The 18,042-nt window shown below is 42.3% G+C and overlaps 1 protein-coding gene across 1 annotated transcript in view; it reads right to left on the bottom strand.

Annotated features, from left to right (window-relative positions):
• ylpm1 (YLP motif containing 1) overlaps nucleotides 1-6,400 on the bottom strand; it is a 60,771-nt gene extending 54,371 nt beyond the window's left edge. The window contains exon 1 of the mRNA XM_083643045.1: nucleotides 5,573-6,400. Within this exon, the coding sequence (XP_083499171.1) occupies nucleotides 5,573-6,124 (552 nt within the window). The 5' untranslated portion in view covers nucleotides 6,125-6,400. The remainder of the gene's footprint in view (nucleotides 1-5,572) is intronic.
• Between the last annotated feature and the right edge of the window lie 11,642 nt (nucleotides 6,401-18,042).

Raw genomic sequence — 18,042 nt, 5'->3', positions numbered from 1 at the left:
TTGATCTTGTGTTATTTATTACCCTTGGATGTGGTATTTTATGATGTATTTGGTTGTCCCTGCTTTTTGAATTGTTTCAGCTTTATAGCCCTGTTTTTATGTTTCCTTTTATTTACTGTAATTTATGTTGATTGTAACCTGGCTTGTAATTGCTGCCTTCTTGGCCAGATCACATTCGCAAAAGAGATCTTGTATCTCAAATGTCTTATCTGGTTAAATAAAGGTTAAAAAAAAAAAAAAAAATGACATCATCAGTGGGACTATCTATGAGTGACATCATCAGTGCCAGAACCGCCACTCTACAAAATGACATCATCACTACTAGGCATCATCACTGAGGCACCATCTTAAATATGACATCATCACTGTTGGCATCATCCGAAATATAATATCACCGTATTATTGTGGTATATATATATAAATTTGGCAATGTGGGCAATGTTTATTTATTTCAATTTTGTGTCCCGGAAGTGATGTCACACACACAAGGCGGCATTGCTGATTATGTCATCAGTGATGTCATCATAAATCACTGATGATGTCATAAGTGATGTCACTTGAACAATTGTGCATTGTGACATCACTGATGATGTCATCAGTCCCAGAGGCATTGTGACATCACTGATGTCATAAGACACTGATGTAATCAGTGATGTCATAAGACGGATGGATGTAAACTTAACACTTTGAGTGCCACGGCCCTTGGGCAAAAGGTTGCTTGCTGTGCCACATAGGCCGCAATGCATTTTAAAACAGTCATATAATTTCTTTTAAAGTTTATTGATCCCATTTTCCGTTCTTTAGTTATGAGCCGGAGAAGATAGCTTGATTGAACGAAAAACAGACCTTTTTTTCTACGAGCTGAGATAATGAGCCTTTTGTGAAATTAAACATTTCAAGCACATCACTGACTCTGAAGCTAATTTTCTGATGTAGTCACACCTCAAAAATAATTTCCTTCAATAAAACAGTGAAGGCAAGGGAATTTTGTTTGGAAGAATAATATTTTTAGCTGAAACCAGCAGCGCTGGCCCCTGCGTGCGCTGCTGGTTGCAGCTTCTTGCTGATCTTTTGCTGCTGGTGGGCATCGGATATTCTGGCTTGCGTTTGCCAACCCTGTCCTGCTGTCTGGGTCTGTGTTGTGTGCTGCTCTGCGTGCCCCACCTCCCCCCCTCCTCCTCCCCCCCCCCCCCCCCCCCCCCGTTGTGGGAGGAGTGTCTCTCTGCTCTGCTTGGCTCTGCTGTTTGCTCTGCGTGTGCTGCTCAGCACTGAAAGTCCGCTAGATCCAGCTTTTTTACAGCCGCGTGTACCAGCTCCCATGCTTCCACTTGAGAATAATAACAAATCCACGGCTGATCATGCGAATGGGTGTTGCAGCGGACACGGAGGCTGTTGCAGCGGACACCGAGGTGCTCAATTGTGATAGCAGATTGGCTGCTGCAGGGGCACAGCTAAACGTTATGCTTCAATGAAGCCGCTGCATACGGACGGATGCGATGCGATTTCCTTTTCCCCAATGACTTCTTCTGTGTGTTTTACTTCACGTTCTCTCATCTGGAGAGCGCTGTCGCCACCTAAGGGTTCTGTAAAATAGGTTAGACACATTCAATACCTCTGATATTGTAAGAGGCGATGTAAGAAGCTGAGATGGACACCCCCCCGTCAAAAAAACAATTTCGAGTTATAGACGCCATTTGGCGTCGCTGGCACTCTACGGTAAATTTCTAATGACGCCATATGGCGTCGCTGGCACTCAATGTGTTAAGGGGCACAGACAAACACACGCGCATGTAAACTTAAAGTCGAGCTGAACCCAAAAATGACTTCTTTTCTTTTAGTTCAAATACCTGGGTATGCAGTGCACCTATTTAATAATGTATGCAAAACAAATCACAAAAATCTAATTTCTTTAGTTTTTCACACTTTTTCACATCAAAAGTTCATTTTTCAAGATTTCATTGATAACAGTAATTTACAGTTTTCTGGCGTCAGCTAGTACTATCAAATTTCTACCCCATTTCAACCAATCATTTCACGACATGCAGCTGTCAATCAAATCTTCATTTCAGGATCATTTTCTCTTCCAAATGAAGGGGAAAATGGCGCCTAGTGCCTGTCATCTGGCAGAGTTTCTAGCCCATAAACTAACTACCGGTACTAACTTAAGCAATTATGCAAACTAAATAAAACGGTAATTTCTAAGAATGCAAAGAAATGTAACTGGCTCGTTAAAACACGCATTCCAGGAATATTATTTACATTTATAATGATAATGGCACGTGCCTCCGAGCCTGACAGCCTCCCTGGCTGTCAGGGGTCGTCTCTCGGAGATTCTAGGCACCCGGGAGGGAGCACCCATGCATCGGATTGTCCGCCTGGTACTCCGCGGATCCCACTCGCATAGCACGACAACACGCTGAATCCCACCCGGATTTGGGGGTGGAACACGCCAGGATTGGCCAATGCCAAAGCCAGTCCTCAGAATTGTCAAATCAAATCATCGACACGTATATGGTCCGCCTCTCAATTTGTTTTCAGTCTGAAATCCACTCAGATGCACGTGACGAACGGGTTCACCTCAACTTTAAGGTCAATAAAAATAGTCTCAAAATAGAGTCCTGCTGACCGTACCAAAGGCTCGGACTGAGTTTGGCAAAAGGCCTTCCATTTGTCTGCCCCTCTGGCCTGGAATGAGCTTCAAGAAACACTGAATCTACAGGAGCTTGTCTCATTAGACAGTTTTGGCCAGGTCTCTCTTGCAAAAGAGGTTTTTAATCTCAATGAGATGGTTAAATAAAGGTCAAAGAATAAATAAAAAATAAAAAATAACATTTTGTGAGCAACACACACACCGATAGAGCAGGCGAAGCCATGCAGTAGCCGGGGGGCTGTGGGCGAGGCCGTGCAGCGGCTGAGCTGCGTATTACGAGCTGCAGAATCTCCTAGCTGCAGAGATGCCTAGTTGTTAAAATGAGCTGCAAATGTTCAAAAAGTACTGATACTCTCACTCACTGAAATCATTACATTTTGAAAACCACAAATAAAATCAGCAGTTTTTGGTTTGCATAATCGTTGAAACAATAACATAGCCAATACATTGTGTAAACATAAACTAGATCAAATGTGCACCAATAATTCCAGCAGTATCTGTGTGTCAGTATGTCTGCGCAAGTATCTGTGTGTCAGTATGTCTGTGCAATTCCAGCAGTGTCTGTATGTCAGTATGTCTGCACACAAGTGCCAACTGTGATGTCATCAGTCTAAGTCTAATCATTCCAGGAGTGTCTGTCAGTATGAGTACCCATGTGAAGGGAGGGGGGTGAATGGGAATAAAGGAAGGGTCTAAAGGGAGGGAGGGAACGGGCACGGACGGGTATTCCACTAGTACTAATAAAGCAAGGAATCTGTCTCTCGGTGTGTGTCTGTGTGTCCTTCACATATTTCGAGATCTGTTCGTTCGTCCAATCGACTTCACAGTTCACACTGATTTGGCGAGTGTGTTGCTGGGGACAAGGACAAGCGGTCTTGGATTTGGTGCAATATTGATACATTTGAACTAAACAAGCAACCAGAACTCTGCAGGAAGGGTCTAAAGGGAGGGAGGGAACGGGCACGGACGGGTATTCCACTAGTACTAATAAAGCAAGGAATCTGTCTCTCGGTGTGTGTCTGTGTGTCCTTCACATATTTCGAGATCTGTTCGTTCGTCCAATCGACTTCACAGTTCACACTGATTTGGCGAGTGTGTTGCTGGGGACAAGGACAAGCGGTCTTGGATTTGGTGCAATATTGATACATTTGAACTAAACAAGCAACCAGAACTCTGCAGCAGCGGGGCGAACCGGGCACTGCACTAACGCAGATGTTTTGCTTTCACTTGCTGAAAGCTGGCAAGCGAGACTTGTCTGGCAAGCGAGACTAGTTTTAAGAGCTGTCCTGAGGGCTGTCCTGAGCTGAACCCTGTGCCACTCAGGGCCAAGAGTCTGCAGCGTTTCCTTACAACCAGTGTAGGAAATCAGCAAGGGGCAAAGCTCGTTACCAGAAGAGCCAGGGGCAAGGGCAAAACTCATTACCATAACAAGTAACAACACACTCACACAAACAGCGCTGTTGTTCACACTACACTTTAGCAACTTCAGCCACTGTTTTGTAATCAGGCTTTATTCATAGCTTTCAAGGGGCGTTACGTTCTGCCGGGAACGCCCACCTGGCGGTCAAAAAAAAACTTGTTCATTCCGCAGTGCCCGCCGAGTCACTAGTTTCTCACGCTGTTTGTTAAGCCAAAATGCCGGATACCTGTTGTGCTCACACCAGTCCCCTTACGAGGGAACTGCTTTTTACTGGCAGAGCTGTGCTGCGTTTCCAATATGAAGCAGACACTGGAGTCACGGTGCAAAGTGAATCGATTCACCGTGTCAGTATGTCACTAATGAAACAGAGCTGTGCTGCGTTTAAATATTCCTGACTGGAAACTGGAGGAAAAAAGACCGCTTTTTGCTGCAGCTGCGTCTGGTCAGTGTTCAGCGCCATTGTTGTTTTGAGTTTTGACCGCCAGAAGGGGCGTTCCTTGTACTTACGTAACGCCCCTTGAAAGCTATGAATACACATTTTGACCAATGGATTTCCATGACTTTCCCATGACTTTAAATCAAATTTCCATGACCAAACATTTTGTGAAGTCTCTGTGTATTATACATGAAAAAGTGAGCGAGTTACGACATTCTAACATTAAAATGGCACTAGCCTACTAATAGAACTTGAGTAGGGGTGGGTGATATGGACAAATAATCATATCCCTGTATTTTAGGCTGCTGAATGGCGATATCTCTGTATTTTCTATGAAGTGGACTAAATGTTCAGTTGTAAGTTGGGCTGAGCGATATGGACAAAATCACACTCACAAAATATATTTACACAATGAGAGATTTTTTGATAAATAACCATACATAATGTGGATATAACGACTAAGTGAGTAAAGGCAAATAGAACAGCTAGAACAGTCTGGTAAGTTCAGAAAATTACATCACTTTACTTTAATGCAGCCTTTAAAACCAGGAAAATACAACACTTATGCCATATCACCATACTTACCATATCAAACATCCACATCTGGTCTCATATCACCATATCCAACATCTAAGATGATATCTAGTCTCATATCACCATAATATCCTAAATGATTTTGGCAAAATCTAAAGTCTCATATCACAATATTGATATAAAATCTATATATTGCCCAGCCCTAAATATTGAGTGCCAGAATCAAACCTCCATACATTGTAGGTACAATCCAAAAGTATTCAGATTAGATTACAATTGTTTTGTAGTCTACATTGCTTATTACAAAAATGGTCATGTAATTTGTAATCAGTTACTGACTACATTTCAAAATAATCTGACCCAATTCTGAGAGTACGGTTTGCTGGAGTAATGAAGGCCTGGTGATGAAAGCTTTGATATTGCTTTTTTTCCACACCACAGAACAAACACTTGCAAGATATTACCTGCAAAGGTACAGAGACGCACAATAGTATTTTTCTTCCTCTGCTGTAGAGGAATCTTTCTTGTTTACCTCTTTTGATTTCGAAGCACCGTTATTCTGGAGGGTCTTCGGTGGCGGTGGGGTCGGCTGCGGCGGGGGAGGCTTCGGCAGCGCCTCCTGGGGCTGCGGTGGAGGAGGCTGCGGCGGGGGAGGCTGGGGTTGAGGCGGGGGAGGCTGAGGCTGGTTCTGTGGAGGGCCTGGGGGGCCTCGCACCGCGGGAGCATCGTCTTGTCCATAGTACGACGGGCCACCGAAATCCCCGCCGGCATGTCCGGGACCTTCGGCCGGCCACGATGATCCGGAATAACCGGGTGCAGCTCCACCACCGTACGCATCCGCAGCATTGTTATTGTGATGCAACACCGACTGAAGCTGTTTCTGGTGAAGCATCTGCAGCTGCTGCATCTGCTGGAGATGCTGCTCCTGCAGGCTGGAGAAAAGGGAGTCGGACGCCGGGGCCTCGTAGCCGCCGAAACCCCCTGCAGGCGGTGCAGCCTGGCCCCCAGGTAGCTGCTTTCGGGGCCCAGGTCCTCCAAAGCTTTGCGATTGATGGCCACCATAATTTCCCCATGAGGGATACATGGTGAAAAGCGGCCTTTGTGCTCACAGGCCCAACAGGCCCTGTGTGACTAACGAAGCTAACTATTAGCTAGCTAGGTAGCTAACGTTGACCTACCTTACATAAAAGCGACCTATTTGCATCACACTACTAACGTCGGAGCAGGCCGCAAACAAATAAATATTGTAGATCGCTATCTCTATGTGTATTGACCAACAATTAACCAAAAGAAGGAGAACAGGTTAAAATATACGCTATCAAGGAAATTAATATTCCGTTGAATTGCTACCGCTAGAGTGAGTGGCGCACACACATACACACACACACGGCCCGGAAGCACGTCACCAGTCAGCATGTGACGATGGCATCCGTTTACATTGTACTGTCCATGCGTTTACCCCTCCACTTTTTGCGCCAAGTCCCGCCCTACTCTGCATATGATTTGCTTAACCTGATGTTTTTAGCCTAACCTTAACCAATCATCACTCTCCATGTCTAAACCTAAGGGCGGGACTTGGCGCAACTGCGGTGGGGAGGGGGGGGGGGGGGTAAATCCAAGCTATCTATCTATCTATCTATCTATCTATCTATCTATCTATCTATCTATCTATCTATCTATCTATCTATCTATCTATCTCAAAATACAGTTATAAAATGCAACATTAACATAATCTAATTGATCATTGATGCTTTGGCAATATTGTCCTTGAGACATTCATGCCAATAAAGCGAATTTGAATTTTGATAGGCTACAGCACATAATGCAGGACAAACTAATAACAGGATAACTTTACATAAAGAATAAAAACATAGGCTATATATATTGTGATTAAGATTTAAAAGACACTCAATCAATCAATCAAATTTATTTATAGAGCACATTTAAACATGACACTGTTTTGTCCATTGGGTTATTACAGGGGTGTCCAAATGTTTTTGAATGGGGACCAGATTAGATAATGTGAAATTATCGGAGGGCCGGCCGGCTGCTTCTCGCATCATAGGGTTATAAAAATAAAAACAAAAATCACATACAATACAATTGTACTCTAAGGATTTTGTTTACCATCTGAAAATATTATTACTGCCTGTGTTGTTCCTACTTGGTGCTTGTCTACAAACATGATAGTGCTGTCATCATTAGGTGAACAGAAAAAATGTGAATTTAACTTGCTTGATTAACCAATACTGTGTGGAGGGCCACATATAGTATATTTTGAGAGACAAGCCGAGGGCCACTTAAGATCGGTCAAAGGGCCGCATCTGGCCCCCGGGCCGGACTTTGGACATGCCTGCCTGGGTTATTAGGAGGACTTGGGAATCCTAGGGGCTGGAATAGCTAAGGCTACATGGGGCCATGACAAAACCTAAAAACTAAACTTGTAACTAAACTTGTACAATGGTATAGCGTGATGTTGCTTCGGCCAATATAGGCTAATTTATACTATTTTATAGCCTACCAGGGCCTATATATAAAAACAATGTGAGTAAACGCTTGTGCTCCATTGTAGGGTATCTAAAAACTAAAGTAAAGAATCTGAAGGTTCACAGTAAAAACGTCAATGTAAAGCCCCTTATTTATGCATGTGGTCATTTGAATACCCCAGATATAGCCTACACTTTTCAGCTCATGCTTTCATGGTTACCTACAGCTTAATTAAATCATGGTTTGAGGAGCCAGCTGACCCTGGATCTGTGCTGCCCATCCATTTCCGTACATGTTGCTCCTTGTTGCAACGTGAATTTCCACAAGAGGGAGACATTTATAAAGAAATTTATATACAAGAGGCGATGGAATAAGCCTAATAAATGTAATACTGTGTAATGTAATAATAACAACAACAACAACAACAACAACAATACCAATACAATAATAATAGCCTAATAATACCACAACAACACATTTTTGTTTCAGTTTTGTATTGCAGGCTATTACCTGCAAAAACATTTCAGGCCATATGGACATTTGTTGTTGTTCATATAAGTTTTGATTTCTTAAGAAAAAATATAATGTTATTTAACAGTGAAATCAATGAATATAAAGATTGTAACTTATTGATGATGAGAACTTCCTTATGAAACATTCAAATCAAAACAGACCAGGGTCTATTTTATTTTTAAATGTGTGTCCATTCCATCCAGTGGCCTGTTGTCAGAGAAGCAGTGACCAACTGTGTGAGTTGTGGAGTGTGAGAGACTTTCGGTGTTTAGCAACAGAGAGCAGGGTGGGAGGGAGTACACTGGCGAGGTAAAAGGCCAGTGACTTTAGATTGCCCTTGAGGTCTGGTACACATAAGAGTTTTTTTTCTCTTAAGATCACCAGTAAATCTGTATTAATTTTGACTAGAACCACTTAAAAAGAATCGTTAAAGCGGATTAATCAAGCCCGTCCTGTTTAATGTCTCCCGTTAATTAGTTTGTCAGCAGTGTTTTAATATCGCCTAATGACTTCATATTTCACTGATGACATTAAAGGGGTGTTAAAAGAGGGGAAATGGCCCATTCAGGATTCAGTTCTTTCGCTCAAGACGCCCTCGCTGAATAAGACAAGGTCACGGAGGCCTAGCCTTTAGGGAGAGATACATTATCAGGGGATGGGGGTGGGAGAAATCCCATAGAGGAAGCTCTCTCCCCTCTAAAACAGCATGACGGGCACAATGTGATACAGTTCTGTCTTAGAACAATACACTGCACAGGGAATTGCATGATACAGCTTAGGGCAGCCACGCTGTATAGAATGGCAGGAGAGCCCCACAGTGTACAATAATACTGATACTGGGTCTAATGCCTTGTGCTTTCTGCATGGGAGGGGCAAGGTTGATTGTTCACTGCATCGTTAAGCTGCACTGTAAGTTTGTGTGCTATTCTATGGAATGAGTAAAATAAAGATTTTGAGTGTTACAATATTTTATTTAATCAAGGATTTTTTGGGGGGGCTGGGCCATAGCAGGGACAGCCCAAAATTATAATAGTTCTGATATTTTGTGATGCGTATATATCTGCATATCAAAGAGGGGTGGGGAAAGGTATTTCAATCAAATACATTAGAAGTTAGCCCCTTTCAATCTCGATCAGCACTTTCTAAAGCTATCTAAAGCGAGAACAAAGAAATCAGAAATCGTAAAGTTGTAGCTCACAATATTGAGGACACTGCATTTTCTCTGTGATGAAAATCCTATGTTAAACAAAATGCTCAATGAAGGCTAATGGATCTCGAACAAGTCCATGCTCTGCTTCCAAAATGCTTTGTTTGACTAATCAATTTTCCCATAACCCGGTGGGGGGAAAAGTGATGCGGATTGATCGCCCCCCCTGACTTTGTTTCCAGAATATTGTTTGATGGCTGGATAGATTAATTGGTATGACATTTGAAAGCCTTCTCTTGACTGTCAGCATCCAAGCCTCTCTATACACCAATCGAACCCAGGTCTAATTGTCTCCTCTGTAATACCCCCACTTCACAAATTAGAGAAGGGTGCCTCTAAAAAACTATCCCCCATGTAAAACCCAAACCACATCACTGCTCAATCACACTGCTGTTTGAATAGGGTGATGCTGCCATGGCTTGATAAGATAGATCGCATTAAAGGACATCACCATATCGCTGTGCCAGCACATCTCCTCTCACAGTAGATCTGAAATACACAAGTCAGATCCCAGTAAGACGGCCTCAGACCCATCAATCTACAGCAGCTTAGAATATTGAATAATCTCATAGCCAGGAGCCTGAGTCTGAATTAGGATGAGAAACACAACAGGAATAGAGATTCATGTCCATGTTGGGACCGACCAAGTATTAAAAAATGCTGTTTAGGCTAGCCTATAATTGGACATGCAGTTCTCAGATCAGATATTTCATTTTATATGTGACAGTGAAGGCAAGGAGCTAAAGACCCCCCCTTACATGGATAATATGGAAACATGTATACCTCAATAAAGTGTCAGGGAACACAGAAATCCAGCCCTGCAGAGCTATTTGAGATAGGCCTACAGTACAATAATACTGTTTACATTCAACTTTGCTCTGGTTCTCAATGGAGAGTTCAGGTAACTCCAGAGGTTGCTGAGCAAACTGAGGAAGATTGAATGAGGCCGGTGTTTCTCAAACTTTTTCACGTCAAAGACCCCTAATTTTTTTATTATTTATTTTTATTTTTTATTTTATATTAGTTCAAATACAATCACATGACAGACACGCACACAGTGTTCCTTGACCACTGGGTTCTTTGATGGGACAATTTGATCTATATCTGCTTGGGGAAGGGGGAAGGTTGGGAGACATTTATCAAGCATTAAAGAAGAGAAGAAACAAACAAAAACTAACAAACAAATAAAAACATCTTCAGTACAGCAGCAAAAAGAAAAAGGTAGCAGCTAGTCAGTCGTCCAGGTACAGTTTTACAGGTAGCCATATCCGAACAAAACTATCTCTCCCTAAATTGACACAAATTAGACCACCGACCCCCATTTGACAAGGTTTTGACCCAGGGTCCCCCATCTGATAAGATTTTTGATTTCAATGTTTTATTACAGAAAGTCTATGAAACCCATGCCCAAAATAGTCATACAGTACATTCTGGCAGTGTGTTACTTATTAATGGAATTACAGTGAAAATACCTTTTTTGCCGGGGACCCCCTGGGAACCTGCTCAAGCACCTCTGGGGGTCCGCGGACCTTAATATAAATTAGTAGAAGCAAAATGAGCAAATACTGTAAGAATTGCTCCCAAGTTTGTTACTCTGTCACTGTTATCTCTCTGCATATATAGTATAGAGGTTTGGGCAGTTATCATCTCATAAATCACAAATAATGTCTTATCTAAAAACAAAAAAATCTTCTAAAGTGAGGGGCCCGATTCACTTTTCCAGGTTCTTGGTCCTGATCTAATGCAAATCTATTTTGGGGTTTGTAGCATGACAAAACATTGAGAATGTGTAATTTAGACTGGTAAAGTAACAATTCAGTTGTGTGTGTGTGTGTGTGTGTGTGTGTGTGTGTGTGTGTGTGTGTGTGTGTGTGTGTGTGTGTGTGTGTGTGTGTGTGTGTGTGTGTGTGTGTGTGTGTGTGTGTGTGTGTGTGTGTATGTATGTATGTATATATATATATATATATATATATATATACTGTATATATATATATATATATATATACACACACACACACACACACACACACAACAGATTTGAATGAATCAAAGGAAACAGTTGGGTATCTGCCCTCACATTTCATCATCATTTATTTATCATTCACAATGACTAATTGCCTGACTTGACTTCAATTTTGTGGGCTGGTTCCTCGCAGAGCAAGCTGGTCTGCTCCCACCTCCCTTCACATGCTGCACCTCCCTATCACCCCAACACACCCACTTGCCTTTGAAAAAATATAATTGAATGAGTTTATGTCGTCAAATTGATTAATCATATTAATTTGTACTTATTAGTGGGATGGTTGAAAGCGATGACAATTAGATTAATGAAATTAGTTAATTCTTCCTACCCACACTATACTTCCAGCTATAAGGGGGGGGGCATAGAATGGGAGACTGTTATGACAAAATTGGCAATCAAGATTTGGGTGCTAATTGAATGTCTGCTTTATTAATGACGAGGTTTATAAAAAGACCTTGAGCGAGAGAATATTAATTAATTAATCAAAGCATTCCAAATTAAAGGGGGAGTATACAATGCAGAGATCCCTGGAATTTCCATCACATTTGATTGTAAAGAATTTTACTGCAGTGTCTTTCACCAGATGCAAACATACCGTACCAATGTGTTCACGGACATTTGACTGTATGTGTTGTTTGAATATTCTTGGAGACTGTCTTTTCCTGTATATTTCATTGATAATTTTGTTTGCTATTTTACAATCAGTTGTGATTAAAATATCTCCATGTTAAACACAGTAACTGACAAGTTGTGTAGGCTATTAGTATATTTTGCAAAGATATAGTAATCAATGGGCTATATTACTCTGTTGAAAAGAGAAAAGTCTATTTAACAACACATGCAAGACATGACATTGTAATAAGGTGTTGAACAGACTGAGGCTCTCCACGCTTCACAGTAAAGCTGCAACTTTCCTGACCTCAAATCCATTCAGCGGGGGAGCCACATGTCCCAGTGGGACCGCAGCCATACATTCATCATGCCTGTTTGCCTGTTGGTGAAAAACAAATACACATAAATATATGTAAATGTGAGTAAACAGAGTGGGAGATCCCTCAAGCCGATAGACTAGCTTTGAATAACATTACGCAACAAGCTGTCGGGTGGTTATAAACGAGCCTTGTGAAAAGGAAGTGATTGTTGGGGATGATAAAGATGAAATGTAATAGTTTATGCCACCATGAATCTGATTGTAACGTCCACACTATTAGAAAGGCCGATAAGAGCATTTATGACTATTTGCTTTGTGTCATAAAGGGAAGTGGGGCTGTTTGATTAATATGAGCAGCTGGCCAGCTCTGGGTTCAACAGATTGTGTTGTTGTATAGAACTTAAAGAGGGAGTAATGGCTTGGTATATATATACATGAAACTACTGTGAGCTGTCATACAGATAAGCAGAATTATGAATAACACATTCTGCATTTAAAAGTATGATGTTTGATATGCATAGAGTGTAAATGTAAGAGAAATATGTTTTTGTTTTCACTGGAAGAATATTGAGTAGAGAGGCTGGATGGCTAGATGTTATCTGCTCAGGTGGTTTTATACACAAGTTTGAAATATGTTGGAGACATACCGGTATGCAAAGGTATAAACTGCATCATGACTTCGCTCTTTGTTGGATTTTCTTACATCCAGTTCTGATGCCTCCTTTAAACAGAGAGCACTGGACAAGAGCCAATATTGATGAATTGGTTTAGGTTGCAGATGTAATTAATGCATGCAGAGAGAGAAGATGTCAAAGTGTCAAATTATTGTAAGATTTAATAATAATTGTTAAGGCAGGATACGCCCTCATGGATTTCTGATTGGTTTTTGGCCTGAGGGGGGTAGAACTCACAGGGTTATGCCATTGGGGAAGTCTAGAAGAAGGACTTCCGGGTAAAAACTCAAGAGCACACCTGGCTGGGCAGCCATTTTGACAGGCTGTGACACAGCAAGATGGAGCCTGGTTAAATGCTGCGATGGACCATGGATGGACAATGGGAATTCCCATTTCTTTCTGTAATGGTTTGTTTTGAGTTTTGTCTGCAACTGCCAACCAGACAAGCTTGGTGGGAGCGATGCCAGAAGCTACCCATCCCGTGCTACCAAAGTAAGCTCACACACTCACCACAGTCTGAAAATCACCTTTCTGTTGTAAATATGCATTATGGTTCAGGCCGCTGGAAACGTGGCCTCGACAATGAAATAATGATAATGTAGCCAGGGTCTTGAATCTGACATTAATACCTTCTGGATAGCCAGTAAATTAAAATGCTATGATGAGTTCTGGTCTGCAAAGTTTATTCACATTGTGCAGTGGTAGCAAGTTTGTGAACAAGCCTAGTCAGATTATGTTAGTTTTGTATATTTTATCAGAACCATAATCTCAATGATCAAACTGATTCATTCAGTCAATCAATGCATCAGCCTGATGTCATTAAAATGCTCTGCTGCACCTTCTCCTCAGGCCAAAGCATCCAGAGGGTGACGCTGAATATAGGAACAGGAAGCATGACAGAGTGCTTCGAATTTCCAAATGACCCCATTTTGGTGCCCAACTTTGGCACTCTGAGTGCCAGTGTACCAACGCACCTGAAGGTTAGAAGCAGTTTGCCAAGGGATGGGCATGGTACTGTTACGCCATCAAACAAGGAGGCTGTAAACCATATAAATAATCATACAAATGGCCCATTAAAACTGCTGTGAAGAGGGATATCTATCACACAAGAACAAACTGGTACACCCCTGGAAATATAGTGATGCAAGTCTGCAAAGATGCAGTAAAATGTTTTTATTTATAATAACTAGCAATCTCGCCCACCCTCTAACACCGCCCACCCTCAAAATCGTGACCAACACCGGCTGGTGTTTATTCGAGCCCTAGATAAAAGACACTGAGCTGATGTTAAACTTATTAACTTAACTAACCACTAGCTGGGGCATCATCACACAACGCATTAAACCCCCATGCATGCATTCATCTGCATCTTACTGGAAACTAGGCATCTCGCACGCTACGTGCGCTCGATTCCTAGGCTCGCCCGCTGTGCGCCCTCGCCCGCCCTGCAGCTCCCTGAGCTGGCCCTGCATCTCGCATACGCAGCTCACCCGCTACGCGGCCTTGCCCACAGCTCAGCTGCTGCGCCTACCTCGCCTGCTCTATTGGCATGTGCAGCGCACAATTGCTCAACTTTGCAGCACTGAGGACATCACTCATTGATGACATCACAATTGCTCTAGTGACCAGACATTGTGACATCATCCATAGACATGACATCACAATTGCGAGTGACATCAATGATGATGTCATAGACATTGTGACATCATCAGTGACATCACAATTGCTCGAGTGTAACCAAAAACGTGACCAAAATCGCAGAACCCACTTACTCCCTTTTATAATAAGGAAGGATGTCATATCTTAGTAATGCAATTCCTTGCATTTTTACTATGCAATTTGCTGTGAATGTGCACAGAGAAGAATTGCACAGAGACTGCTTGCTTGGTTCAGTGTTGGTTAATGTTTTTAAGCAATCAGAAAGATAAGAGGCGTGTATGTCAGTCACAGAGAACTGAAGCTGCACACTGGACACCCATTTGACACTGTTATTGGATGCTCAATTGCCAATACCTGATTGCAATTCCAAACCCCTAATGGTCCCAGTGTAGCCTGGCTGTAACACTAAAATAGAAAATAATCCTATCTTTTGGCCCTGTCCATATACATTTCAAGATCTTGATGTCCTGCTGACAGAATTCAAACCTTCTCCCCGCCTCATGTATTGACAGCCATCAATATTAGACTTGATCAAATCCTACCACACCAGTCAGAGGCCATCAGTGGTCAAGGCATCTTCATCGATAGGATCTATCGTCTCTGTTTACACAGTCCATTCTCTTTAAACTGTGCTATTGATCTTGGCCTAGGTCATGGAGGTTTGGCATCAAGGTAGTGTGGAAACGGGGGGAGGGAAGGCTTGAATGGGAGAGTTAAGGACAGAGAAGGAGGACAGGGAAGAGGAGGCTTCCCCTGGGTGTCCCTATAGTGCCCGTTCACTCTTATTTACCATTTGACCCTGGTCTTGGCTTTACTTCTCAAAGCAGCTGGCCTTTTTTTAACAACATATAGTCAATGGCTGCCAATATTTTGAAAGAAGACTTGTCACTATGGTCGACAAAAGCTTAGAAATACTCTAAACAAACAGATTACATGTATATGAGGTCAGTGGTTTGGAATGTCAGCCTTTCTATTCCTTCCAAGGTCCCTTTCTCCTTGTTAAAGTCCATACTAGTGACTGAGAATATAGACAGTGGTTTGGGTTATGTTTGTGGTACAGCTGTTTTCAGTCCGATTATGGACAACAATGTGAAGTCATGAAATCTGATCTCTGGAATCAGATTGACTGGATAAATGTAACTGTAGCTAAGTAGCCTAATACTGGATACTAGCTCAGTTCATTCTACATAGGCCTACCTAAACGCTTAAGTTCCTAAAATTCAGCCCAAACCTCTGAGCATCAAAATGACATCAACATTTGTCATTGGATGAGTTTCAGTAGATATTGAGTGGGATTTTTCATTGTCGGTCTTTATTACCTCCATTACATGTGCAACAACAACAAAGCCACCTTTTCACGTCAGGTGTCCTTGTGTGCATGGTGACACAGTGCTGTACACAGTGTGACAGGTGCTCTGTACGTACCTCCACAATTACTTTTCAATTAGTGGATGGGCATTTCTGCTGGGTGCCCGTTGCCATCGACGTTATTTTACAGCTCCGCGCTTTAGTCCATTAGCAACACTGCTGCCGGAGCGCAGCCGATAAACCATCTGGCCGGTCTCCTGAAAGAGATAGCAGCCACTTAATGGAGTGAAAAAGTAAAAGCAATTAATGTCACATTAGCACATCACTAATAAGGCCTGCCCTCCAGTATGCCGCAGCAAGAAGAATCAGTTGGGCCACATTGAGATGCATCCAACCAACACTTTGCTGTTAGCATTGACGCGGAGCGCTAAGGAAGGCCCGGCCCGGCATCTTCCCATTGTGAAATGCAACTCAAATGAAAACAACCAAACAAATGTAAGATTTGTTGATCAATTGATTTGAAATGCAATGTCGGGCTCGCATACGCAGCTCGGCTGCCGTGTGGCCTCGCCTGCTCTATTGGCATGTGCACAATCTGCACAACTTCACATCACTGATGACATCACTCACTGATGAGTCACAATTGCTCGAGTGAACCTCACTGATTGATCACATCATGCAATGCTCGAGTGACATCACTCAGCGCACAATAATGCTCAACTTCGCATGTCATAGACATTGTGACATCATCAGTGACATCACAATTGCTCGAGTGACCATCACCGATGACATCATCGAGCGCCTCGCCCTTCTCAAACTTCCATGATTGGAATTTGGAAACTCTCAGTAGTGTTTTGCTTGCACCTGTGTTTACCCTGCCTTTTCGACACAAAATGGCCCCCGTGAAAAGGGTCTATTGCTCGAGGGACCATCACTGATGACATCATCCAATGTGGAACAAAAATAGCAGAGAAACAAACAGACAGACAGAACCCACTTATTCCTTTTATATAAGATATATATATATTTTTAAATTCTAATACAGTAAACCAAATGAAACTGAAAATGTTGGTCCTAGAAGATGTTTCTGAATTCTGCAATGCAACACATTGCTCTGAACTGTGTGCTGTAGATGGTGTCTTCTGGAGTCAATATAGATCCTCCACATTGCTGTCATGACCTCCCTCACTCTCAGCACTTGTCTTTGAACTGTACTTCAAACTTGACACGGCAGCAGCCGTCTCAAGAGTCTCTTCTGAAACAATACATGCCCTCTCTGCTTTGAATGAGGCTGCGGGGCTTTAAAGATTGGGCTTAATTGTTTGTCTTTTCCCACTGTTTAATTATAAAAACACCAAAGCACTGTCATTGCTGCTGTCTAATTCCGCTATGTTCCGCTAATTATGTTGTGTTAATAGGGCTTCTTCTGTTACGCCGCCACACTCATTAACTCAGCGGTGACACTGCCCTTAATTGGATAAGAGGCCATTGAGTCACTTTTCTTTGATTAAAGTCATTGGTTCCTTATAAACATCAAATCCCCACACCAACTGGATAAGACATGACAGACAACACAAGTTCAGTTGAATAGGCTATATGATATTACCAGTGGCGTACAGTAGGGTGGTGATCATGACAGGCCCTAGTACACCCTAGTTACGTACACAAGTACACACACACACACACACACACACACACACACACACACACACACACCATTAGGCATAGGCTGTCGCTATATAATTTATATATTTTATTTGGATTTGACAGTTGAATGAGTTACTTAGGTTATTGTATAGGGAAAATAGAGAGGTCGTAGAGCAAGCCATCAGAACCATGGACAGCGCTCTTGACACCCGGTAACAGTCGAAGTGATGACAGTGAAGACAAGCAGTAGCACCTGACAGCAGAGCTGTCTATTTCACTGTGGTTCTGAAATGACCGCTGACTTTAACATGTTTAATGTCGATGAATGTTGATTTTATGTTGAATAAGCCTATCACTTTGTTATAGATTGCTACTGATTATTTTACAAAAAAGAAAAAAGAAAACCATGTCGGAGATAGTTTTGTCTTTCGAGGACATAATAGCAAATGGCACCACTTTAAATCTAATGTGTGTTCTTATTTGAACACAGGCGTATTTCTGGGGTGGCAATTTGAATCATTTGCAAGGGCCCCTCTACCGGGGGCCTGCACTG

Source organism: Poromitra crassiceps (genome assembly GCF_964638095.1).
Source record: "Poromitra crassiceps genome assembly, chromosome: 9".
In the NCBI taxonomy this organism is placed as follows: Eukaryota; Metazoa; Chordata; class Actinopteri; order Beryciformes; family Melamphaidae; genus Poromitra; species Poromitra crassiceps.
The sequence above is the reverse complement of the archived record's forward strand: the minus strand, read 5'-3'. Positions and strand labels throughout refer to the sequence as shown.